The 25,178-nt window shown below is 49.3% G+C and overlaps 1 protein-coding gene across 2 annotated transcripts in view; it reads left to right on the plus strand.

Annotated features, from left to right (window-relative positions):
* Window positions 1-11,492: 11,492 nt before the first annotated feature.
* Window positions 11,493-25,178, plus strand: part of LOC135915824 (protein kinase C iota type-like) — a 40,273-nt gene continuing 26,587 nt past the window's right edge. Inside the window, exons 1-6 of one of the 2 annotated variants that reach the window (XM_065448998.1) lie at window positions 11,493-11,681; window positions 12,942-13,365; window positions 13,450-13,527; window positions 13,625-13,819; window positions 13,996-14,093; window positions 22,282-22,418. In XM_065448998.1, the coding sequence (XP_065305070.1) occupies window positions 13,021-13,365; window positions 13,450-13,527; window positions 13,625-13,819; window positions 13,996-14,093; window positions 22,282-22,418 (853 nt within the window). In that variant the 5' untranslated portion in view covers window positions 11,493-11,681; window positions 12,942-13,020. The remainder of the gene's footprint in view (window positions 11,682-12,941; window positions 13,366-13,449; window positions 13,528-13,624; window positions 13,820-13,995; window positions 14,094-22,281; window positions 22,419-25,178) is intronic. The other variant, XM_065449007.2, reaches the window with a different exon arrangement.

Below are 25,178 nucleotides of genomic sequence, written 5' to 3' on the forward strand. Positions count from 1 at the left end.
TCGTCGTCTTCTACTACAGATGGCTCGTCGGCGTACCTCGGCGTAACCGCGCGACCGCTCTCGTGCCACTGCTCACGCGTTCGTCGTCGTCTTCTTCTACTACAGATGGCTCGTCGGCGTACCTCGGCGTAACCGCGCGACCGCTCTCGTGCCACTGCTCACGCGTTCGTCGTCGTCTTCTACTACAGATGGCTCGTCGGCGTACCTCGGCGTAACTGCGCGACCGCTCTCGTGCCACTGCTCACGCGTTCGTCGTCGTCTTCTACTACAGATGGCTCGTCAGCGTACCTCGGCGTAACCGCGCGACCGCTCTCGTGCCACTGCTCACGCGTTCGTCGTCGTCTTCTACTACAGATGGCTCGTCGGCGTACCTCGGCGTAACCGCGCGACCGCTCTCGTGCCACTGCTCACGCGTTCGTCGTCGTCTTCTACTACAAATGGCTCGTCGGCGTACCTCGGCGTAACTGCGCGACCGCTCTCGTGCCACTGCTCACGCGTTCGTCGTCGTCTTCTACTACAGATGGCTCGTCGGCGTACCTCGGCGTAACCGCGCGACCGCTCTCGTGCCACTGCTCACGCGTTCGTCGTCGTCTTCTGCTACAGATGGCTCGTCGGCGTACCTCGGCGTAACTGCGCGACCGCTCTCGTGCCACTGCTCACGCGTCCGTCGTCGTCTTCTACTACAGATGGCTCGTCGGCGTACCTCGGCGTAACCGCGCGACCGCTCTCGTGCCACTGCCCACGCGTTCGTCGTCGTCTTCTTCTACTACAGATGGCTCGTCGGCGTACCTCGGCGTAACCGCGCGACCGCTCTCGTGCCACTGCTCACGCGTTCGTTGTCGTCTTCTGCTACAGATGGCTCGTCGGCGTACCTCGGCGTAACTGCGCGACCGCTCTCGTGCCACTGCTCACGCGTTCGTCGTCGTCTTCTACTACAGATGGCTCGTCGGCGTACCTCGGCGTAACCGCGCGACCGCTCTCGTGCCACTGCTCACGCGTTCGTCGTCGTCTTCTACTACAGATGGCTCGTCGGCGTACCTCGGCGTAACCGCGCGACCGCTCTCGTGCCCCTGCTCACGCGTTCGTCGTCGTCTTCTACTACAGATGGCTCGTCGGCGTACCTCGGCGTAACCGCGCGACCGCTCTCGTGCCACTGCTCACGCGTTCGTCGTCGTCTTCTGCTACAGATGGCTCGTCGGCGTACCTCGGCGTAACCGCGCGACCGCTCTCGTGCCACTGCTCACGCGTTCGTCGTCGTCTTCTTCTACTACAGATGGCTCGTCGGCGTACCTCGGCGTAACCGCGCGACCGCTCTCGTGCCACTGCTCACGCGTTCGTCGTCGTCTTCTACTACAGATGGCTCGTCGGCGTACCTCGGCGTAACTGCGCGACCGCTCTCGTGCCACTGCTCACGCGTTCGTCGTCGTCTTCTACTACAGATGGCTCGTCAGCGTACCTCGGCGTAACCGCGCGACCGCTCTCGTGCCACTGCTCACGCGTTCGTTGTCGTCTTCTGCTACAGATGGCTCGTCGGCGTACCTCGGCGTAACTGCGCGACCGCTCTCGTGCCACTGCTCACGCGTTCGTCGTCGTCTTCTACTACAGATGGCTCGTCGGCGTACCTCGGCGTAACCGCGCGACCGCTCTCGTGCCACTGCTCACGCGTTCGTCGTCGTCTTCTACTACAGATGGCTCGTCGGCGTACCTCGGCGTAACCGCGCGACCGCTCTCGTGCCACTGCTCACGCGTTCGTCGTCGTCTTCTACTACAGATGGCTCGTCGGCGTACCTCGGCGTAACCGCGCGACCGCTCTCGTGCCACTGCTCACGCGTTCGTCGTCGTCTTCTACTACAGATGGCTCGTCGGCGTACCTCGGCGTAACCGCGCGACCGCTCTCGTGCCACTGCTCACGCGTTCGTCGTCGTCTTCTACTACAGATGGCTCGTCGGCGTACCTCGGCGTAACCGCGCGACCGCTCTCGTGCCCCTGCTCACGCGTTCGTCGTCGTCTTCTACTACAGATGGCTCGTCGGCGTACCTCGGCGTAACCGCGCGACCGCTCTCGTGCCACTGCTCACGCGTTCGTCGTCGTCTTCTGCTACAGATGGCTCGTCGGCGTACCTCGGCGTAACCGCGCGACCGCTCTCGTGCCACTGCTCACGCGTTCGTCGTCGTCTTCTGCTACAGATGGCTCGTCGGCGTACCTCGGCGTAACTGCGCGACCGCTCTCGTGCCACTGCTCACGCGTTCGTCGTCGTCTTCTACTACAGATGGCTCGTCGGCGTACCTCGGCGTAACCGCGCGACCGCTCTCGTGCCACTGCTCACGCGTTCGTCGTCGTCTTCTGCTACAGATGGCTCGTCGGCGTACCTCGGCGTAACCGCGCGACCGCTCTCGTGCCACTGCTCACGCGTTCGTCGTCGTCTTCTGCTACAGATGGCTCGTCGGCGTACCTCGGCGTAACCGCGCGACCGCTCTCGTGCCACTGCTCACGCGTTCGTCGTCGTCTTCTACTACAGATGGCTCGTCGGCGTACCTCGGCGTAACCGCGCGACCGCTCTCGTGCCACTGCTCACGCGTTCGTCGTCGTCTTCTGCTACAGATGGCTCGTCGGCGTACCTCGGCGTAACCGCGCGACCGCTCTCGTGCCACTGCTCACGCGTTCGTCGTCGTCTTCTGCTACAGATGGCTCGTCGGCGTACCTCGGCGTAACCGCGCGACCGCTCTCGTGCCAATGCTCACGCGTTCGTCGTCGTCTTCTGCTACAGATGGCTCGTCGGCGTACCTCGGCTTAACCGCGCGACCGCTCTCGTGCCACTGCTCACGCGTTCGTCGTCGTCTTCTACTACAGATGGCTCGTCGGCGTACCTCGGCGTAACCACGCGAACGCGCTCGTGAACCTCCATGCTCGCGCGTTCGTCGTCGTCTTCTTGCACAGCTAGCTTCGATGCCGCTCATGATGCCCTGCGTTCCCATACTGCCCCTTCCTCTGCGAAGGCGCTGACGGCACTGGCCAACTGCCAGTCAGTGCGGTGATTTTGGTCTCAAATTCTTTGCCTCAATATATCGCGAAATGAAAACACGTGTCGAGCTGCACTCAAATTTCGCATCAGGGAGTTTCGTAATCGTGGGACCCTTTTTTAAAATCTTTCTTCTGCTTTTGGCGGGTGTATCTTTTTTCGGACAAAATTCGCCAGTGAGTTGTGCCGAGTACATAAGTAGTTATTCCGAAGAATGGCGAGTCTAGTGAGCATCTGTTGCCCCCCAATATGCTTGAACCGTTTTGTGCAGAACTGGTAACCATTATTGTCTTTTTCGCTTCAGGTTCAGTTCGGGTTCCGGCACATTCAAAGAATGTCGGTCAGGGTTCGGGTTCAGTTCCAGCCGAAATTCTGGTTCGAGTACTGTTTTCGGTTAAGGTTTGGTTCGTCACCCTGATTTGAAGCTTGTCGTCTGCACAGTCTGCACCAATTCTCAATGTCTGTCGCGTAGATGAATGACGTGGACGAATGAGGTGGGCTCCACGTCGGGATCAGATGTGGTCCACTGCCTGGTGAGAAGTGCCCCTTTAGAGGCAGATTTGGTCAGTCGGCCGCCCGCTATATCACGCCCAGTATCGCTATTTGACGAAGATGCTTGCGCACTGCTTCTACGCCAAAAGTAGTCTTCGACGCAGCACACGAGTACTTATTGTACCCTGGTGGGGCTTGGACAACCCAGGTGGCTCACTCTCTGAGAGCAGGTAACGCTTTGGAGACACAGCGTCGGAGCTGCGCTTACGCTCAATGTGCCTACCACCAGCACCTCGTCGTATATAGGGCTTTCCTCTACCCTCAATCCACTCGAACAGCTAGAGTTCATCCTCTACGAAAGCTGATCGACAACGACCCGACATTACACGCTCTGTACACAGATCTCTGTTCGACTTATCTCGCACCACCCGATACCCCGGAGTACAGAGACTATGACGGACCGCACAATGCTGATTCTCATCTGTCGGCCCCAATCACCATTTCAGATCTTCGTCGAGCTGTCGGTGAACTCCGTGCGACCACTATCCCAGGCTCGGATGTCGTTACTAACAAGCACCTCCGCAACGTAACTGAGGCGGACTACCTATTTCTCCTCGAGAAGGTCAGTCATGCCTGGGCAGAGGAATATATGCCCCAGGAATGGAAGCATGCTGAATTCATATACATTCCTAAACCTGGCAAAGCATTTTCACTTACATTCATGCGACTCATCTCTCTTCTTATGCTGGAAAACTCATGCAGCGCATCATACTTGCTCGCCTCACAGCATTCTTGGCCAAAATTAGCTACTTACCACATACTCTCATAGGTTACTGCGCATATATCTCGACACAGGATGCTCTTCTTCAGATCTATGATGACGTGCTGATACACCCTAGCACTGTCGAGCTTCGTGCTATTCGCGCTATAGATCTGAGAAAAGTATTCGATAACGTGGCTCCGAGAACTGACCCGCACAAATTGCGGTGCCCGCGTTTACAAGTATGTCCGCGCTTTTGTTCGGGAACGCACCTACTCCCTTCGCATAGCACACGCCGCTCCATCGACTACATTTCCACACCCGCTGCGAGGTATTCCTCAGGGCTCTGTACTTTCCGCTCTTCATTCCAATTCGTCAGTGATTGGGCTTTTTCTTTTTTGTCGGATATCTATTACAGTATATATGCCGACTATATTACTGCATCGATGGCTTCTGGCTCGCCTTGTAAAACTCAGGGCACCTGACAAAACGCACTGAATGTCATTTATTCCGCTGCTAGAACTATTGGCCTAACTGGTTCACCAGAGAAAACAGAACCCTCGGTGGTTTCCTCCGTCTGTACAAGTGACTTATCCAGGGCTTAGTGTCCCTCAGCCTCGGTGCATAGGAGTTCTGGGCTTCACATTCAGACAGACGGCGGCCCCGCTGCAGCGGTGCAATACGTTCACCTTCAAGGGGAGCAAATGCTGCACATGATGCGTCGGGTATCCCCGCGCTTCCGAGGCGTCCAAGAACTCAACATACTTCGACTCCGTGATGCCCTTTTTGTTCCTCGCCTTCGCTACCAGCTCCCCTATTCTAACTTGCGTTCCCTCGACATAAGAAAATTAGATGCCATTTATGTGATGCCACGAAGCTAGCCTTGGTCCTCCTGCACCAGCAGCTCCCTTCTTCTCCAGTTGGACGCCCACAACACCGCCGACGAAATTCTCTCTATTTATAAACGCAATCAAGAGCTTCGTCTAGGCCTCACTCGAGAAAGACGCACTATCCTTGAGCGCTTAGGCTATCGCGGCTCTGTGGTTTCTTCTACACCTTTTTTAGTACCCCCTGCTGTTACACAAAGCCTTGGAAAAGTCGTCCACTTTCCGCGACGCATGCACCCCAATGGGATGTTTTGCGCCGTGCAGCCCGCGTTTTATGTTATCAGCGCTACCTCCGCACTCATCCCTCAAATTCACGTTTCTTGATCGACGCCAGCACAGCCTCCCGGGGATCCGCGGCGTCGTACTTTCACAGTCCCTAGCTATAGTTCACCGCGAAGTGCTTGCTAATTCTGATCCTGCGATAACACAGAGCTTCATGTCCTATTTGCAGCTTTCCGTCATCTACTTCGGAATTATTTACAACCTCCGATCATATTTGCTGATTCTATGCATGCTTGTTGCAAACTTCTGCAGGGAACGCTTCCCGTCCCCACTTGCCTCTTTCGTAATACACTCGTTACGCACACCGGTGGAGGTTTTGTGTATTCCTGGTCACGCGGGATTGTGGGGGAATAAACGGGATAACATGCTTGCCTATGAAGCTTTACGCTAGGCTAGACATTCCCGAACCTACTCCGAACACTTTACACTACACCTCGTACAGCCTAGAACCCTATCGTCTCCTCAGGCGCGTCTTCCCCGTCCTCAACCAGCACTCTCGCGTACCCGTGGCGTTATACTGCGGCAGGCGCAGACCAACTCTTTGCTCTCTCCGACTCACCTACACCTTCTCCGTGCTTTCGCAGATGAACCTCCACCTGTCTGCCATTTTTGTGGAGGTTACCCTAACTCCCAACACCTTTACTGACACTGTCCCCCACCTTACTCTCCCTCCTATCCTTCCTTTCCCCTCTTCCCCTCTACACCATCGGTTACGTGGCTGACACACGCCACCTCCTTACCGGCATATGAGTACCTAGTAGAGTTCAAGGATTGCACCACCGAGCATCCACCAGCTCCATTATTGATATGCAGTAAAGTGTTCGCCTCTCTCTCTCGTCATATATGAGTCCTCATGAAATTAACGTGACACATTTGCTATGGCCTTGCCCGGCACTGCAGCAAACGAATCTGCGGCACCTCTGAGCAACCATTCTTCGCCTGGGCCGCCCTCCTGACTACAACGCTGGATAAATGGGCTGTTTCACCGGTCCTCACTGAATTTAATGCATGAAATAAACCTATTAATCCTCTATGTATAACGCTTCACTGTAACCCTTGGAATACTAATAATGAAAGACCAACAGACATACATGAAGAATTCCAGTCTGAAACTTGGAACGTTATATCAGGTAATCGAAAGAAGATGCATAAACAGCCGCCCTTGCACCGCGTGAAGCAAACCGCTGTTGCTCTTTTACGCAGCACAGCGCTGAATAGCAACATTAAAGAAATCATCAATAATGATGATTAGGGACAATCAGCGTGGAAGCAGGGGTGCGATCTTGTACGCGTTCCAAAATAGAACGGAGGCGGTTCGTTCCACCGAGCCAAATACGGTTCGTCAATTTCAACCGCGCCGAACGCCATGACGTCGATTGTGACGTGATATCTGCTGTCATTCATTCCGTGTCGTCTGCTATCGGACGAATGGAACGGAACATATCGCCTATTTCGTGACGTAAAGAACGAACCGCCTCCGTTCTATTTTGGAACGCGTACAAGATCGCACCCAGAATGTGGCAAATTGGTAGATGTTGATGGTATAGTGATGAGATGTGCTTACTGTTGGGAACAACAGTTGCGAGCGCTATTGGAAAAAACAACAGCAATTTTAGGTGTTACTTGCGCGGGCGAAGTCACTGCGATTTGTTGTTTACTGCGAGATATTCTCGATCACTGCGCGAAGTCTTTGTGCGTAGAGCTGTTGCAAGCGTTTCGACCGCTCGTGTTGCGGCCCTCGTTCGAAAGGCTTCTCGCCACCTTGCCTTTCGTGTGCGTGGAAGAATGAGACGGGCGACTCTTGAAAAAAATAAGGGGTGCGGATGGAACTAGAAGTGCGTGTATTTAACGAGAAGCTCCAGGAACAAACACAGCGCCGTACGCTAGACGCCTCGTACCCTGGTTTTGTGCTTGGAGGGTTAGCGCATCGAACTTTTGATTGACACCGGTCACATAATGGTGCCCTCCGAAAGGAATAAGGGCCACGTGCGTGCACCATTGGAGAGAAGGAAGCCCCGATTATGGCATGATGCCAAGAGAAAAAAATATGCGGATCCCACACACTGTGGGAATCGACGGAAGCGAAACTTTCTGTGCTGTTTGCTTTGATTGACGATAATTCGCGGTAATGTTGACGGCGAATATTTAATTTCTGCAGCGTTTAGTGCAATATGAGAGCGGTGAGTGGATGTTAAACATTACCTTGCGTGAAACACTGCTGTTTGTTTGCGTAGAACACAGGACACACAGCGAGTCGCGTTTGCTTGAGGCGTTGTCGTGCGCCATTGTTCGTAACTTCCTAGAAGGTGAGCATTGTCAGTGTCTCACACGGCACATCGCATCGTGGCAGAAGTGTTGAGCCAAAACTGCAATAGGGTTATGAGGCACGCCATGGCGGTGGACTCCGGATTAATTTTAATTCGCTGGGGTTCTTCAACGAGGACCTATAGTTCTGAGTACACGAGCATTTTCATATTTCGCCCCCGTCGAAATGTGGCTGCTGTGGTCGGGATCGAACTCGTGATTTCGAGCAATGTCATAGCCGCAAAGCTACGGCTATGGACAAAGAACTGTTCATCGGACGTATGACCGCTTCTGTTACGTCGCCTAGACGCTACGGAGCTAAAATGCGGCTCTGAGTCTGCACGGCAAGCGTCAGTTGTCCGCTCGACAAACATGCATGGTTTTTATTTTTCAAAAATAGCAGAAACGCGCCGCACCATACCTTCAACTTAAATTGATCTAGTTTGTTCGCAACCACTGTCGTGTCTAGTAGAAGCATTTCCCCGCCTTTTCACGTCGCCTTTTCGCTCTCCCGCCCTCCCCCGATGTATGGGAACTGCGAGTGAAGAGCGGCAAGGTTATCATTCACTTTGTGTCTGTGTGGGTTCTATCCATTCTCTGCGTACTCTCCCCGCTTCCTTTGCATTGCATTATCCGTGACCCCCCCAAAAGCATTGAAGTTTCTGCAATGCTTTTGTGGGGGGTCACGGATAATTACAGCCGTCGAGAGTAAATGTGACGACGCCCAGGGAGCTCCAGAGGGCAGGGTGGCCATGCGACATGATGAAAAGGTCCAAACGAGTTTCTCGCGTCGCATTTCCTCCATGTCACGCTCCTGCAATGTATATGCAGGCTCTGAATCACCTGCCGATGTGGCATGCAAGACAGCGACAGCAGCAGCAGCAGCAGTAGTGTAAAAGTCGAAGGAAGAGGCAAAAAAAAAGCTTCGCTTTGAAATTGCACCAATCGCATGGCAGCGACGCCAGATGAAGAAAACGGGTGGCAGAGCCGCCGCGACAAGAGAAGGCAGCTGTAAAATGAAGCAATGAGTCAAGAAGAAGCGTGCCCTCTTCAATCACGAACTAATTACTTTTTGCTGATATTATATATATTTATTGTACGTGTTTTCTGTGGAACGTTAGGTTTTTCAAAGCGTCTCGCCAATTTCTTGCTCAGCAACAACAAGGGGCAGCGTATAACTCCAGAGAACAGCCTGGATAATTAGTGAAGCCTGTGGCTACAGAGAAGACGTTAAAAAACTCTAAACCCTAATGTTATTAACTTTGAGTGGCTGTTCAGCAACTGAACGAAGAGAGAGTTGAAAAAGAATGTCGCAGTTTTGCCGGAAAGGCAAAGCATCGATTGCGATAGCAGAATAGTAGACATCCGTACGAAGTAAGGATAGTAGTCTTACCAGCCGTATAAACTTGTAAGCATTCGTTTACCAACTAAATTAACAAGCATGGTGTGACGCACGCACAGACAAACATGAACGCATCTCACTCGATGAGATGTCCATATAATTGCTATGGCAATAAAATCCGATGGTCAGTAAAATACCCAGATATTTGTGACTGGCGACATAGGGCGTCGAGACGCCTACTACGTTTGGGACACAGCTCAAGGGGTAACGTTTTTGTAAATGCCGTTGCAACACACTTTCCTGGCAGCATTGTAAGCTTTATCTCCCTCTCTCCCCTTCGCCCCTTCGCTACCTCCACGATTAGCAGAAACCTTTTATTAAGGGTGATGGCTAACTGAAGCCTTCCATCCGATACGTTAAAGCTGCATCTTGGGCATCAGGTGCCGATATTATCCGCCTTGAGAGCTAGAGAGATGAGGCATCAACTTTATTTTACAAACGGCTTTTTGTCCGACTCGTCGTCGCTGGAAACAAGTTTTCACGTGATGCGTCGTGGTTGGGAAATTTCCTGGATATGCTGAATGAGTTTCAAGAGCACGTGCGGAATTATTCTGGTGGAGTTGGCCAACCATCGCACGCCAGGTGGAATGAATGGCAGCGAGCGTCATGGTAGTTGAATGTATGTCATGGATGTTGAATGTCTCGCAGTCTGGGTCGACGCTGTTTTCTGGACGAGCATAATGTAATGATTTCATTCATTCTTTTTGGTTTCCTCGCATCGTCAGTGGTTCTCAAGCATCGCTAGCCTACATTATTATCGGTATTGGCTTGTTGTGAGTGGTGCATGTTCATAAGAAAGGAATAGAGTGCAGAAACAGGAATCTACACTATTCAGATCCTGTGCTCTGTGCGACCAGTCAGTACGCACTGGGCCTTACCTGCCCGGCATCCGTGTATCGTGAGCGAGTTCATTTGCCTGTGTCCCCTCACTCCAGGATGACGTGAAGCGTAAAGAAGAAAAAAAATATGCACGAAATGTGGCGTGCATTTTTTTGCCCAGTGAAGATCACTTCAATTATACGGCTCTGCAACACCTGATTCACCTGCTATAGCTGTGTAGGTCCCACCAGAAGGGGTCTACTGTTTCTGTGAAGATGAGCCACAGAACTTCTACGCCACAGAGCTGGCCACACTCAACTGTGGCTTTCACATACATCTTAAAATAGCCAAAAGCAAGCTCCAGACTCATCTTTGGCGTGTGCATGCATCCTTTTTAGTCCCGAAATAGCCAAGTGCTAATCACAAGGATTCACAAATCACAGAATTCACAAAGCTTTTCGTTCGTAAGTGCTCTTTACCATTGGTTGGCCACCTTAGCTAACTACTCGTATATGTCCGACACCATGACTGTCTGGCAGATGCTTTTGCAGAAAATTCTAGCGTAAGACTATTTTTGTTAATGTGGGTACATCTTATCAACAGCATCAACTGTTTACCTACAAAGGCGTATTGATGCCGCAGTCTTATGGTTTCCTTCTCACAGTAGCAAAGTGGGCAATGCACTATACGATAGCCCTGCTCGTTTAATCAACAGCAACTTGTCAGATCCACTCTCGATACCTTCATTTATAAATGATGTCTCAACTCTTGTGTATATATTTGCATGGCGCTCACAAAATGCAATCTAACCAACTTGGACTTGTTCGTATACTAATGAGCCAAAGTTCGGTTTTCACTTACCTATTTTCACTTACCTACTTCACCACGCATACCACGTGGCCTTGACAGGCGTGATCATGATTTGTCCACACCGTATTCATCTAAAGGTTCTAAACTAGAAGTACTTTATGTTTATGTCTTTATGTCTGATGAAAAAAAAGAACTGGTAAAAGATCAGCGGTTAGAAATACCACTGTGCCCTGTGTGCAATGTATCGGAGGACATAGCCCATTTATCTGCTCTTGCACCCAATTTAGATTGTACAGGATTGTTCTGATATCCCTACTGAACGTATGAGCTGCGAGACGTGCATAAATAATTGACCAGCATCTCCTGTGCGTCCCGTACCATAAATGCGCTTCTGACCTTCCTTCGAGGTACTTATTTCAACCAAATAGTCTGCGTGTCTGTGTCATTTCGTATGTGATCGCATTCATCTGTAGTAACATGCTAAGGAACGCCGCCCAAAAGAAACCAAAGGCCTCACTTTATTGCTCGCTTTCCGAGATATCACTTTCAGTGAAGGTGATAGGCTTTCTCAGGATTGTCTTCACTCCTATGAGGCGCCGCCCTCGGCATAGCGGCGCACAAACGTGAGAGTATCCCTGAAAGTGGTCGGCCAAACATACGGACCCAGGCTGTCTCGCGGGATATGCAATATCGACGACGACGACGAAGACGGGCAACGCAGGCGGCCGTGCCAGCCGGGGCCACCTGGTGCTCTTACGTCCCGCTGCACGTGCCCCGCGCACGAAGAGCGGGTGACCACCATCGGAGCAACTGCCACCTCGGGGCTCCGCAGCCAGCCCTGCAGCTGCCGTGAGGCCTCGGTCCCGCCGCCTGATCCTATGGCCTAAATCCGACTCCGACGCGAAGGTGAGCGCGTGCACGAAACCGTGGCGTCCGCTCGGCATGCGCGCCCGCGCTCGGGAATATTCACCGTGGTCGAGCGGCTCCCCGGGAAAGGAACGCCGGGGGCAGGCCCAGGGCTCGCATCCGCTTTCACGCTTGCTGCGGGCTATTTTTCTCGCGCATGATCGTTTATCGTCCAGGTTTGCGCTTTTGCCGATGTGCCTAGCATTATCTGTTCGCATCATGCGAGGCAAAATTAACGGAAATCAGAAAATGCCAGGAATTACCGACGTAGTGTGATGTGGTGCGTTAGTTTTTTAGCTATTTCGGCCCTGCGGTTAGGGTTATGACGGGGCGCGCATTACCCTGGTGGCGGGAGAGCTGTCGTGCCATTTCTTCTCATCGAATAACAGTGCGCTGCAGAAAGCAAGGGGCTCACGTAGAAGAGACATACACAGCCCTGTGTATGTCTCTTCTACGTGAGTCCCTTGTTTTTTGACGCGCTGTTACACGACGATCATGAATACCCAACTAGCCCGGACTTCAGCACTAGTGAGGTCCATTTCTGCGGTTTGTAGCCCTAGACACGTCGTACTACTCGGTCAAAGACGCAATGCGATCAAAGGCGGAGGCGGTCAGTTGGACAGTCTGTGCGATTTATAGACAGCTGTTGGCATTTTCGAGGAAGCTTATGTCGCCTAAAGTGCTGCACCCGCTGCTTTAGCTTAGTTGCTATGGCGTTGCCCTGATTAGCTAGAGGACGCGTTGAAGCTCGGCCACGGCGGCCGCATTTCGATGCGGCCGCACGGGTGCAACGGATGACGAAATAAACAGAGAAATAATATTGCGGTCAATTCTATAAATTATTTATTGTAGTGATGTTCTTTTCCTTACACGATTGTATGCTTACGCCAACGACAGCGGTACTCGCCTAGCTCCCCGAAGGCAAGTTCCACGCGGCTTTTGGGGGAGAACGTGCGTAAAATACTTTGTAAGACGGAGACTACTAGAACGCGCTGGATTCATTTCGAGCGCCAACATGTACGCAGCGCTATTACGATACTATATTGACGCTATTTTCAACATACCAAGTACAATCACACAAAAAGTTTCATAAAGCGTGCAAAAGAGAGAGGAAAAATTCGGAAACGTCGTGGAGACAAGTTCGTGCTAAGAAGTCTTCGCATCCAATGAGACGTCAGCGTACAAGTTTCGCAGAGAGCGACTACAAAAGATCTGCTGTCACAATATGCCATGCAATGGTTGCGACATGGCGCACTGCAGGCAAAATTTGACGACGCCTCCTGTTCGGACAGCTGGGCTGCAGCAGCAGCAGCAGCGGCGGGGGAGTGCTGGTCACCTTATGGCCTCTCGCAACGCGGCCTTCAAGGAGCTGGTGCAGGGTCGCAGGAAGTCCTCTGAAATGATGAGTCCTTTGCCGCCCGACGCCGGCCTTGCGGAGCCTGAGGAGCAGCAGCCCAGCTGCTCCAAAGCGGCCAAGAAGAAGAAGAAAAAGCGGCCGCAGGACGAGGATGATCACGAGCAGGCGGGCGCCGAGGTCGAGCCCAAGGCGACGCGAGCCAAGTCACGCTCGCACGACTCCAAGGCCGAGCTCAAGAAAAAGGACCTGGAGCAGCAGAAGCAGGGGTTGGACGGGGCAGACAAGAAGGCCGAGTCATTCATCGACCAGGCAGGGACCAGCGCAGCGGTACGTCGAACACTTTGTTCAATCCGCGGCCACAACCTGGCATCGTCTGTAGTTCGCTGAGCTGCAACGCTCTCGCTTTTACAGTTTTCCCGGGTTCAAACAGATGAGGATTATGCAATGAGCAGGACCCCGACGGGTCTGTCCACTTCGTCTTTAGATTCTGTAAGTAATCGGGAACTACAGACGATCCAGCGGGTGGTGTTACGACCCTAGCGCATTTGGTGGTTGGCTACCACAAACGTCCATCTCTCACTCCCAGAGCGCGTCCAAGAAAGTGGTTACCGACATTTGGATCAACCCCAAGGAGACGGTCAGCTGGAACCTCGATTCGCTTGTCACGCTCAACGTTCTCGGTAGAGGCAGCTTCGGCATCGTCTACTTGGTGCGCCACCGCGTCAACAGGCAGCTGGCAGCACTCAAGTACATCCGAAAGAAGAACCAGAACCCAGAAAAGGTGAACCGTTTGCTGTCTCTAAATGATGGAGGCACCGAGTGTATCGGCGCTCCCTTTGCATCACAAGCGTAGCAACCGTGAAAGAAAACTGTGTTCGTGAGTGGCGCTTTATAATGTTGCTCAGCGTGGGCGAACTGTTGGGCGTTAGGCGTAATTGGATCTCGTTTCTGTCACAGGAGCGAAAACGCGTCGAAGTGGAAAAGTCAGTCTGGGAGGCTGTCACGGACCATCCATACGTGGTCACATTTCGAGCTTACTTCGAAACGGCCAAAGGGTAAGATTAAATGAGTGTACAGTCTTTGTCAAAGGTTTCGAAGCCACACCGCGGTTGGCGGAAACTCGCAGGGCCACTTTGTGAGGGCCCTTCTTAGCTCTCTAAAGCTAATGTATGCGAAAAGTAGCTTCCCTTTCTCTCAAAGTTCTGCAGCGATTGCAGCATACGGCCTGACGACAGGTCCACTGAAAGTAAGCGCCAGACCGATCGCGTGGTCCACGAAGAACATTGTGACCGACAAGTGGTGCACAAGCGCAGTTACAGTGAATAATGCTACGAACATGGCTACGCATTGGCCACTATTGCTTTGTTATTTTTGGGATTGCCTTGTAAAGTCCAGGGCATGGCTAGTCACTAAGGCAAACAAAAACTCCGGCCACACTCGAGAAAACTATTTAAAGGGAGACTAAGGAAAAAAATAAGCTACACTGTATTAGTAAAATGCGCTTGTACAATGCTAGAACGGATGCTCCTATCGGGAGAAGAGGCTTGGTAAGCCGGAAAGAAAGCATGAACAAAAGACGGATGGCGCGGCTACCTTGAAGTGTGCTTAACTTTTCATCGCTCAGGATGGACTACATTGTACTCTAAAGGAGGCAAATCGAGAACTTGGCAAGTTTTAAGAATTTTCACTGAGCCATAACAGAACCAATACGAAAAGATGCACTGACATTCGTCACGTCACACTGACGTACGGCGTTGGGGTTTTGGCATGCAATAAAAAGAAATGGGAGTTTGGCCTTCATTTTTCTTCTGATAACAGCCTTTACTGTGAAATTAATGAAAATTGGTTCTTTAAAGGATACCTAAGCAGTCTTGATTTATGTTTCTTTTTAGTGTCCCTTAAAAGAAAAAGACGCTCTGGTTCTCCAAAAGGAGATTTGTTCACTTAGATTACTTTCCTTTTTTTTTCTTTTAAAGGCCGTTGTGACTTGGGGTCGATGTTTGTTAATATTGTTGCAGGAAGAAAGCAGGCCCACGAGTGTAAAATAATGTATATTTACAACTGGTGTATATGGCGTTCAGGCAACGGCCAGTCTTCGTCTTCCTCTAGTTCATGTCACCTTCTTCTTTCCCTTCACCGTAAAAATATGTTTTAAAGGAGCGACTGCGAAGCCCCATAACCTGCCAATCGAGGTAGTGTTCGGGCGTGCAGTTATGTAGTAGGATGTCTATGACGGTTACATTTCCCTCACCAATTTCATGTGTCACATAGGCAGAGTTTTCGATAGCAGGGAGCCATATCCGGCTTTTGCGGGCAGGGAATCATACAGTGCAAACTTATTTGATGTCCAAGAGATGCAATAGCGGTGCGATCTATTGACTGCCTTTTCTGGGTGCACTGATGGTGCGGCTACTGCTAGAAGAAATACATTTTGAAAAAATGAAATCAGGCTGATTCAGTTCATGTTACGGCACGAAAATGACGATCCGTAGCGCCAAAGTTCCGAAAATATCAGGCTTAATCCTCGTGTACAAAGTAGATACAGTACAAACTCACACCGTACGTCAGTTTTATATAATTGCAATAATGCAGCTGACAGACTGAGCATCGGGATATGCCCCTTCCCTCGTGCACGAAACGCTGTGATAGGTCAGAGAAGCTATACACATATTCGAAGACAAAGAGTAAAATAATGCACGGAAAGGGCAACGGCAAAGATTCCCTCCTCTGAGCTCATGGCATCACGCGACACTCCGTATGCGAGAGTTTCAGATTTATTTAGGCCACTCGAGGTCGTTTATCATGGGCTGTAACAAGAGTGGACCCTCGGCTGCTCGCGTTCCGGCTCGACCGCATAATGGTCGTTGCTGTTGGGGGGATACGTGGGTCCTGCGCCGACAGCGCTTGGACGGTGCCACGAAGCCCTCGGTCTATAGCGTAACCAGTGAATCGACCCAAACAGGAACCACCAGTGTGGCATTAAATTCCTCTGAATTGCGCAATGATTGCGCAATGCATAGTAGATCTCATATTACCAGCGCATCTTTCGGGATCGTGTGTGAAAGAACACGGTAGAGTCCAGGAATACTATTTTTAATATAGCTAGCGTGTGAATGAGTCCGTCGACTATGCGGCTAAGAGGCGGGTGCGTAGATATGACGTGCAATTCACTCCTGAAAGGGAGACATACTTCCCGACTTTCGCTGGCTGCACGCAAAATGAAGCCCTGGTAGGCGAAGCCATACACGGCGACTTGTGGAGGGCCCGCTTCCCACCTCGCTTCAAGGAGAAGGGAAACACTTTAAATGGAAACACAGAACCAACTGCTGCAGATACGTGAGTGTTGAGCATACAACGTAACAGGCGTAAGTAACCTTCATTTAGTGGGTCATCAGAGCACAAAACATTTAGGACCATACAAAAGTGATTTTTTATTTGGTGAAAAGTATTTGTTTGCCTCTGTGAGTGGCTGTTATCTAAAAGAAAGAAAGGAAAAATAGAACTGAAGAAATATGCAAATGTCCAAGTAAAATTTCAACGAACAAGTTCCGAGAAAAAAATTAGGGCGTCAGGTGGTTGTGGTGCAAGTAGTTCTCTGGATTCGCCATGCGAGACGCTGGTAGCAGCTTGGTCTCGCACGCCAATTGGCGCAACTTGTCTTCTTGTTTTGGCGCACTGTGGGCGTCTTCACCAGCACTTTTCCAGTCGCCAACACAACCTCTCGTCACTCGAGAGCCTGGATGGCGCTCTTTCGAGCCCGTTAAACAATTCTTCCAAATGTTTCCTGAACTACTGACTTTACTAGAAAAAGATTAATTTCACTTTAAAGGCGCTCCGAATGGCACTCCTGCATGCTGCAGTTTTCTGCGTTTCCTGGGACTTCCTCTTTTGTCAATTACCGCGCGCGTATACGTTGGTGAGGAAATGTTTAACATCCTTGAAGGTCCGGCTTTCGTGCTTGACCACGCGGAAACTTATCTATTGCTTACCTTGAAAAATAAAGGCCTAATGGTAATGGTGACTTTTATCTCGAAATACTGGATAGATGGCCTCACCCACCACAGTAGCTCAGCGGCTATGGTGTCGCGATGCTTAAGCACGAGGTCGCTGAATGAAATCGTGGCCCCGGCGGCCGCATTTAGATGGAGGCGAAGTGCGAAAACGCCCGTGTTGCGTTCGTTGGAGGGTACGTACAAGACCCCCGGTGGTCAAAATCAATCCGGAGTCTCCCGCACTACGGCGTGCCTCATAATGAAATCGTGGCTTTGGCACGAGAAACCGCACAATTTATTCATTCATTCAATAGGTGGCGTCACGGCGCAACGGAAATGAATGTTTTGTGAGTGGTGGAAACGCAGTGCGCCTTGTAAGAACAGTATCTTAAGGTCCCTTAAAATCGGTTTGGAGGGAACCTTGCGGCGGTTCAAGAATAAAATATTCCTAGAAAATATGAGGAAATGTTCATATCCCATAAATTTTTTGCATACGCTTTAGCATGTGGCAAACACCACTTTTTCTATTCTAGTACGTAGAAATGCTTTCGTGAGAATACTGGTGAGAAAATTGGTTGCACTTGAGAAATGTATATATAATTCTAGTGACTCTAAATAAGCGGAATTTTGATTCAGGGCATAAAAATTCTAAGAAGAATTTCCAAATATTGCAGTGTTAAAAAGAATGAAGTATGAAGTTCACAAATCGTTATTCTGCACCGAAAACAGATGTCGCAGTTCTGTAACTTGTATCCGTTATAATAATCTCAAGTGGAAATGGTTAGGGTGAGCGAATATTCGAAGCTTTTAATACGAATTGATTACTACAGACGAACTATTAGTTCGTATTCGAAATGGAACTATTCGGTATTTTCGAATATTCGAAGCTGACCAAATATTCTGGAACAACCCAATGAACAACCCAAATACGATTACTGTTCTTAGTCTGCTAAACAAAGTGTCGTAAATTATCAGGAGCCAGACAACGACAAACGTTTTCGAAGCAAAGCCTGAAATAAAAATGGATAATGCAAGCGTTATTTTCAGTTTCGCGGCGGAAGCCTAGATGACAACCTGCGATTTTTGCTTGTAGTCTGCTTTTAGTTTGTTTTTTTGCAGACTTGTCATGTAATAGTTTTATCTGTTACGTAACAACCTGAGATGCCTTCATCGCAAGGGGCCCTTTTACGCGTGTCTACGGCACAGGAGCCCTTCAGCAGCTCTTTCTTTTTTTACACCGTTTCGGTACCATTTATCTGGCATTCTTCAAAAGCTAGCGATACAGGAGCCATTCTTGAAAACGTTGTTTGCACCTAGGCTCTAAAGTTGTTTCGATATTACTGCAGTTTCTTTAAAGGAGTACTGATGCAAAAAATTTCGATCTGTTTTTTTATGCTTTAATAAATAGCTAATGACCCAGTAATCACGGCACTAATTTACTTCAGAGGGTGACAGGTAATTATTTGGAGTCTTGTTTTTAGCAACCAGTCCAAATTTCGGCTTCAGAGAGCAACGAGATGGGCCAGTAAAGGAATGTATACACAGCTGGGCACGTGATCGCAAAAACCTCTGACGTATGCTCTGACGCGCACGCCAGCGCGAGCTTCGTGTTGCTAGTTCGTCTGCTACGCCTCCACGTGCTTTGCGGTATCCTTGCCACCATTGTCGCCGTCGTTTTCGTCGTCCAGAGGTGACGATTTCCCGCAGGCGAGGTCGCCGCCGTATTAGACGCGGTCAATCACTTTCGATTCGACCCACTAGAAAGCAGCTGTTCGGATATTGCGGCCGGCGATAGCGAGGACGAACCTCAAGACCATAGAGTTTCTCACTATAACACCTAGAGGGTAATCTGGCGCCACCGTCTATGGGAGTTTCTTAAAGGGGCACCGTGCCGTCATGGGAATGACGGTATATGTGTCTGCGAGGCTCCTGTTGGCTGGTGTTGTAAGAGGCTTCGTCTAAAACGTGGATATGGCTATGCAAATAACGCGTTCTCAAAGTAAAATCTTCATGAAATGTTTCCATTCACGCACATTACATCTTTACTCACCCACGATGCATGAACAAGCCAAGAAAAGCAAGAACAGACGACCAACTGTTTCAAAGCGAGCGCGAACCTTGTCGTCTGTCCTCCAACTTTAGCGGCCCGCTGATACTTTTTACGTAACATGTAGTCGTACACACAATAACAAGTTCTCATAGTTAAACAAAACATGTTTTCGCGTAATAATAAAGTTAAAACAGCTTTTCACGTTCTGTTCTATTAGAAAATGAATCATTGTGACAGACGGAACGGTACTTGCCAAGCGCGTCTTCAAGGTGTCCTGTCTCTACGAGAACGATGCCAATCCGAATACACAATATACCGGCATTCCCATGCATACCACAGCGCAGCAGCGCCAGATTTCCCTCTAGGTAATGTAGTGAGAAACTCTATGCTCAAGACCCTCCCATCGGCCACGTTCAATGGTCAGTGCAGCGCAGTCAAGCTGATAGTTCGTGGAAATCTGCGGACACGACAAAAACTACCGCTTAATTCTGCAGTTGTAGCGACAGGGAGAGCTTCCCACTACAAGCAACAACTAAAAAGAAGAGCACATGCAAGCAGCATGGCAGCCAACGAAAATTCCTGACGTAGCGTTTTTTCGGTTGTTTACAATCCTTCCTTGATGTCGATGTTAGGAGGTGCTCTGTCTTGCGGTTGGCTGCGCGCACGTACTTTAAAATTTATTTTGAATATTTTCTAAGCTATATTCGCCATTTATTTTTTGCAGACCATGCGTGTGTGCCCACATAACTCGATTCCACGCGTTATCTCCACATCAAAATTTTGTGTCAGTTCTCCTTTAACGACAATCAGTGATCTTGTGCTCAAAACTGATTATTTGTCCCTGATGGTCATCTGTCCTTGCACTAGCCGCTACAGGCGGGGTACTTAACTATATAGGAAAATAAATATTCCTGTTATAAATATATGCGACTTCGATTGACTATTCGTTATTCGATGCTTACTATTCTTATTCTATTCGTATTCGAAAAAGTTGATATTAACTCACCTTTAGTAAATATGAATTTACAGCTTACTTCAAAATGCTACATTGTTCACGAGAGTTTTTGCAAAATTCTTACATATTAGTGGTATATTTCAGAGTGGTGTATAACAAATCAATTTTGTCCACTTTAGATGTGTTATTATTGGGCGCACTTCCCAGAAGTGTGATATCGTCTTTCATTGCTGAGTTAAACTTAATAGTTCAGTTATGTGAAATTTTGCAATATTCAACAATTTTCGTAAACATAATTGACACAATAATTAAAAAAAACAATCTGTTAATTTGTGCACCATAAAGAATTGTGGCCACTTTCACGCAGAAAGTGAACAGTGGCGCACAGCTCAGCAGACACACCCATTAGACTGCGGCTTAAAGTGGCTGCGTCATGTTTAACGGCTGAGTGGTCACGTGACTAAAGAAAACTGAGCATGCGTGGAGGCGTGAATGCAATAAATGCACGGTGGTTACGAATTGGCAGTAATTGCTCTGTAAAGCGACGTGACGCCTCACCATCGAGCGAGTATATATAACACGAGCTACCTTATCAAGCAGCGATCTCGCTGGCTTCTCCTTGCATCAAAGTTCCTTAAATTTATCCACAATTTCAAAGAAGGGTCGCAAAGACTCATTTGAGAGTTCACCTGAGTTATCTATGACTATGAAATTTGTTTCCTGTGTTTATTGACCTGTTCCCTTTATAAAGCTTTAAGTAACGCTGTAAAAGTGCCGTCACACTGTATAGTGTTTATGGGCCCGTTTTTTAGAAAAATGAATTAAGGCGATGCCCTCAAGCCGAATTCCTCTTGACGATGGGTAGATGTTTAGTTCTCGAGCACGGCGTGATAAAGAAAAGGAACGCGCAATGGACGCGCGTGCTCTTTTGACTCTCATTGCAGTCATTGGCAGAAGTGTACCGGCGCGAAGCACAGTGCCCTTTCGCGTATACAGCACGTTTCAATGTTCCGTCTGTCCTCCATTGCTGCTTCAGTATGCCGCTTGCTTTGTAAGCGGTGTTATCGTATAGCATTCCCTCTAGTCTTGTCTCTGAATTTCCCAATACCTTAAAGGGCCCCTCACCAAGCCCCATAGCAAATTTCGGGTATACGCTGGAAGTTGTTACGCGTCCTCTAGGGAGCGTTCTGCGGCAAAAATTTTTTTCAAATCGGCTCATTATAGCCGAGATAGAAATATTTCAGTGCTACGAACCCATGATTTCAGCAGGGGGGCTCCACTGCCAAGCAAGACGCTCTCTCCACTCGCCCCATCTAGCCTTCGCAAGGGAAATTCCTTCCCTGCGTTCTCCCATACCAGACCTCGAAGATCGCGTGACGCATACGTCACAGGCCCCGCCTTCATTTTTTTTTGTCCTCGCTTTTTTTTTCCAGCGCTACGCATACCCGCTGACGGCGTAGCGCGCGAGCTGTTGTCTCGTTCGCGCAGTGCCCAATTTTGCGCGCTGTGCACAAGGAAACATGACTAGTGGTATAATTCAGTGCTACACGAATACTGAGGCAGAACAAGCGGATCGCCGAGCATCATCACGTGCTAGAGCACGGTAGAAAATGGCATAGTTTCGGTACGTACGCACGTGACCGCACGACCGTGGGAGCAAGCAGACAAAGCGGAAGTACATCTCTCTTTCTTCGGTGCAAAGTAAAAAAAAAAAACGCAGACATTTCGTTTGTGTGTTTTATTATTTATCTAAACTTCAATTCGTCAATTCAAGCAACAGCTCACAGAGATAACAGATGTTGTCTTGAATAATTCTCGAAGTCACGTGTCACCACAAGCGACGTAACAGCGGACATGACTACGTAGGCGCAGGGGCACGACTACGTCACCCTCCGGCTTGGAGCGCGGCGGCCGCGAGAAGGAAAAACGGCGTTCGGTTTGAAATTTCAGGTCTTTCCACGGCGCGTAGCGATGTAATACTTTGCAGACACGATTGTTATCGCGCGATGTACGCTCTGCGCTTGTCAGCTCAAAATGGCCAGACCTGGTGAGGGGCCATTTAACAGTATATAAACCGCAGAAATTACTGCTCTTGCAAGTATTTAGTATTAGTGCTTTCTTCGTTGCCCATGCAACTTAGCCTAACGCAAGAGGAACGAGCACATTTTGATGATTGCCCATAGCGCTGTTTGAGAGGCGCGTTCCCTCCTGGTGCACGCGGCTTCATTACGAGGTGACTGTCGCAGGTGGTGCTTCGTGATGGAGTACCTGCCCGAGGGCTCCATCCGCGACCTTGTGCGCAAGAAGGGCCCCTTCAAGGAGGAGACGGCCCGCCTGCTGTCGGCACAGGTCGCCCTGGCTATCCAGCACGTACACGAGAAAGGCAAGAACCGTACAATGCTCGTTATGGCCGCGTTAGCAGGCACACTGAAAGTGAAGTGCTGTCATAGTTCCCTTCAGGTGCACGAAGTAGCACAATTTCTCATTCCCGGATCGTTCGTGAAAAGGAAAAAGCACTTATGAAAATATTTACATTTAGAACGTGTCACGCATACCTTGTCGCACTTCTGATCGGACCTGAGCTGCAAGTTTGAGCAATATGCGCAAAGTGTTAAACGAGTTGGAAGGTAGGCGGCTGGGTGTTTGTTCTCGGCAGTTAATAGGTCGTCACGTAGTGGATTAAGATTGTTGTAATGCGAACCTTTCTTGGCGAACCCTTCCCTACTTTGTTGACTGTGGCTGCTTCTGCGGTCTTGTCATTCTTGCAGTAGCTGGCACATAGAAAACAAACCATTTTTTTCGCCTGGTGGTCCGATCGAACATCGGTCACCCAACACAAGAACCCAAATCTCTAACCATTAAGTCCCAATCGCACGCCTTATCTAGTGCCAACGCCAAGTAGGTGTTTCAGACGACTGGCGCCTGCGTCACATCGCATAGCATGTGCGAGGAAAAACGCATGGGCGCGTGTCAGTTACCGTTTAACCACAGAATATGGAAGGAAAGGACGAATATAATCAGGAAGGAAGGGAAAATGTAAGAGGGAGCATTAGGTCACGCAGCCAGCCTTGGCAAGCGAACGCTCCGTGAAGCCACAGTGGTGGCCCAACACCTGACCTCTTGCGTCGAGATCACGGAGCAAGAATCGAGATTTGCTGAGGCGTTTGGTTCCCAGTAGATAAGCCAGCAGCTTTTTATTCGGTGCTGCGCTTGTTCAGCTGTCCTGCCATAGTTCTGCCCGCAGAGCGGGAACACTAAAACCAACCGTGCTCTTTTATGTACGATAACGTGTTGGGTCACCAGGTTGGCTTCAATCGCATTGCGGTATGCTCTCTGCTATAGTTTTCCTTCCTCCATGCGAATAATAGCCAACCTTACCCCTGCCTTTCGCGTCGTACTTCACTCCGTATATACCTCTCTTCCCCATTCTGCCCTCTGGAGACATCAAACGTCACCTTCGTCCTCGTGCCTCAGTAGCCACGTTGACATGAATGCGACAGTAGTGTGTCGGATTTCCTAGCGTATCACCGTAATACTGTGCGACAGCGTTTGCATGCGGATAATTCCCCTTCGTCCAAAACCAGCCGGAGCCTGTTGCCGCCGCCGGTGAGCGGAGGAGAGCACAATTCTCAATTTTTTCTCTCTCCTTCGATGCGATACGCCAGCAATTACATGAGCCGCGTGAGTCGACTTGCCCGTCTCGTATCTACTCTCTGCCGCATTAATACGATACGCCTTCCTCGCGCATTACCGTCGTATACGTGGATGCGATGCTCGAGAAATGTGATGCGATGCGACACTTGCCGCATTCATGTAAGTGCGGCTACTTCGTCGACGTCTCACAGTGTGTATTCACGTGAACTTTTTTTTGCATTTCGACATAGCTTGTGAATGGTTTGCAAGACAGCGAAAAATGCATACAAGAAACAAAGCGTACAAGAAGTTAAAGTAAGAAATGCGTGTTTATGTTGTGACGGAATTTTTCTTTGTTAGAGCTACCAGGTTATCGAGAAGGTCGTTCCACAAGCGGATGACACGTGGGAGGGCAGATTAATTAAAAGCGGCTGTTTTACCATAGTTGCGCATGAAAGAAAAATGATGTAATCTTCATGGCGTGAATGAAGAGGCGGTCAATGTTATCGCTGCTGTTCTTGTTCAGAGAACGTACTTGTGAAACAGTGATAAGAGTGCTACATCACGACGAGTATTCAAAGAAAGAATTGATAAATTGTGTTTAATTTTCTTTATGCTTGTGTTGTAGTTGTAACATTTTGAGATGGAATCGAGCGATTCTATTCTGAACGAATTCTAGCACAGTGGTTAAATAAATGCAATGAGATGACCATACTAAAGAAGGTAATTCAAGTTTAGGGCGAAGAAATGTTACATAGGTTGATGTGCGTACATTAGTCAACGTCTTAGCAGGTTCCGGCGTAACTAGCCCAACGACCGGGAGGCGTTGCCGCAGATGTTGATATGTGCAGTCCAGGAACGGTTTGATGTCAGGGTTACGCCTGGATATTTGAAAGAAGTAACTTCAGACACAGAAATGTTATTAATATAGTATGCAAAGTTTGAATGGAAATGTTTGCGAGTGAAAGATATTACATTTATTTGGATTAAGCGACATTAACCATGTGTTGTCAATTGCTAATAAGGTCAAGTTCATTTTGAATTTTTACGTGGTCATTTGTACTAGTATTGGCCTGGTAAATTATATAATCGTCTGTAACAATCCGCACATGAGAAGACAGGTTATTCGGTAAGTCGTTATTATATATCAGGAAGAGCAGTGAACCGAGGACACCACCATGCGGCACTGGAGAGGAAACGTAAGAGAGGGGGGAAAAATTATTAGCAATGGTGAACTGCTGCCGATTGGTAAGAAAGCTCAGGATCCAAGATAGCGTTAGTGAATCTAAGCAAAAAGAAGATATCTGACGTTTCTTGTCCTCTCATGGAGTCCACATTCTGTAATCTTGACAAAACGTATTAAAGAATCGAAAATATTTAATCCGTTTTGCAGTTTTACGCTTCTCGTGTTTCTGAAGATGCAAGAAACGTTGGGAAACAAATTTCAATGGACATAATTGGTGCTTGAAAGGGATATTACCTCCCATCCTCATATTAGCATCTGGGGTTC

The sequence above is a fragment of the Dermacentor albipictus genome, chromosome 1 (genome assembly GCF_038994185.2).
Source record: "Dermacentor albipictus isolate Rhodes 1998 colony chromosome 1, USDA_Dalb.pri_finalv2, whole genome shotgun sequence".
NCBI lineage: Eukaryota > Metazoa > Arthropoda > Arachnida > Ixodida > Ixodidae > Dermacentor > Dermacentor albipictus.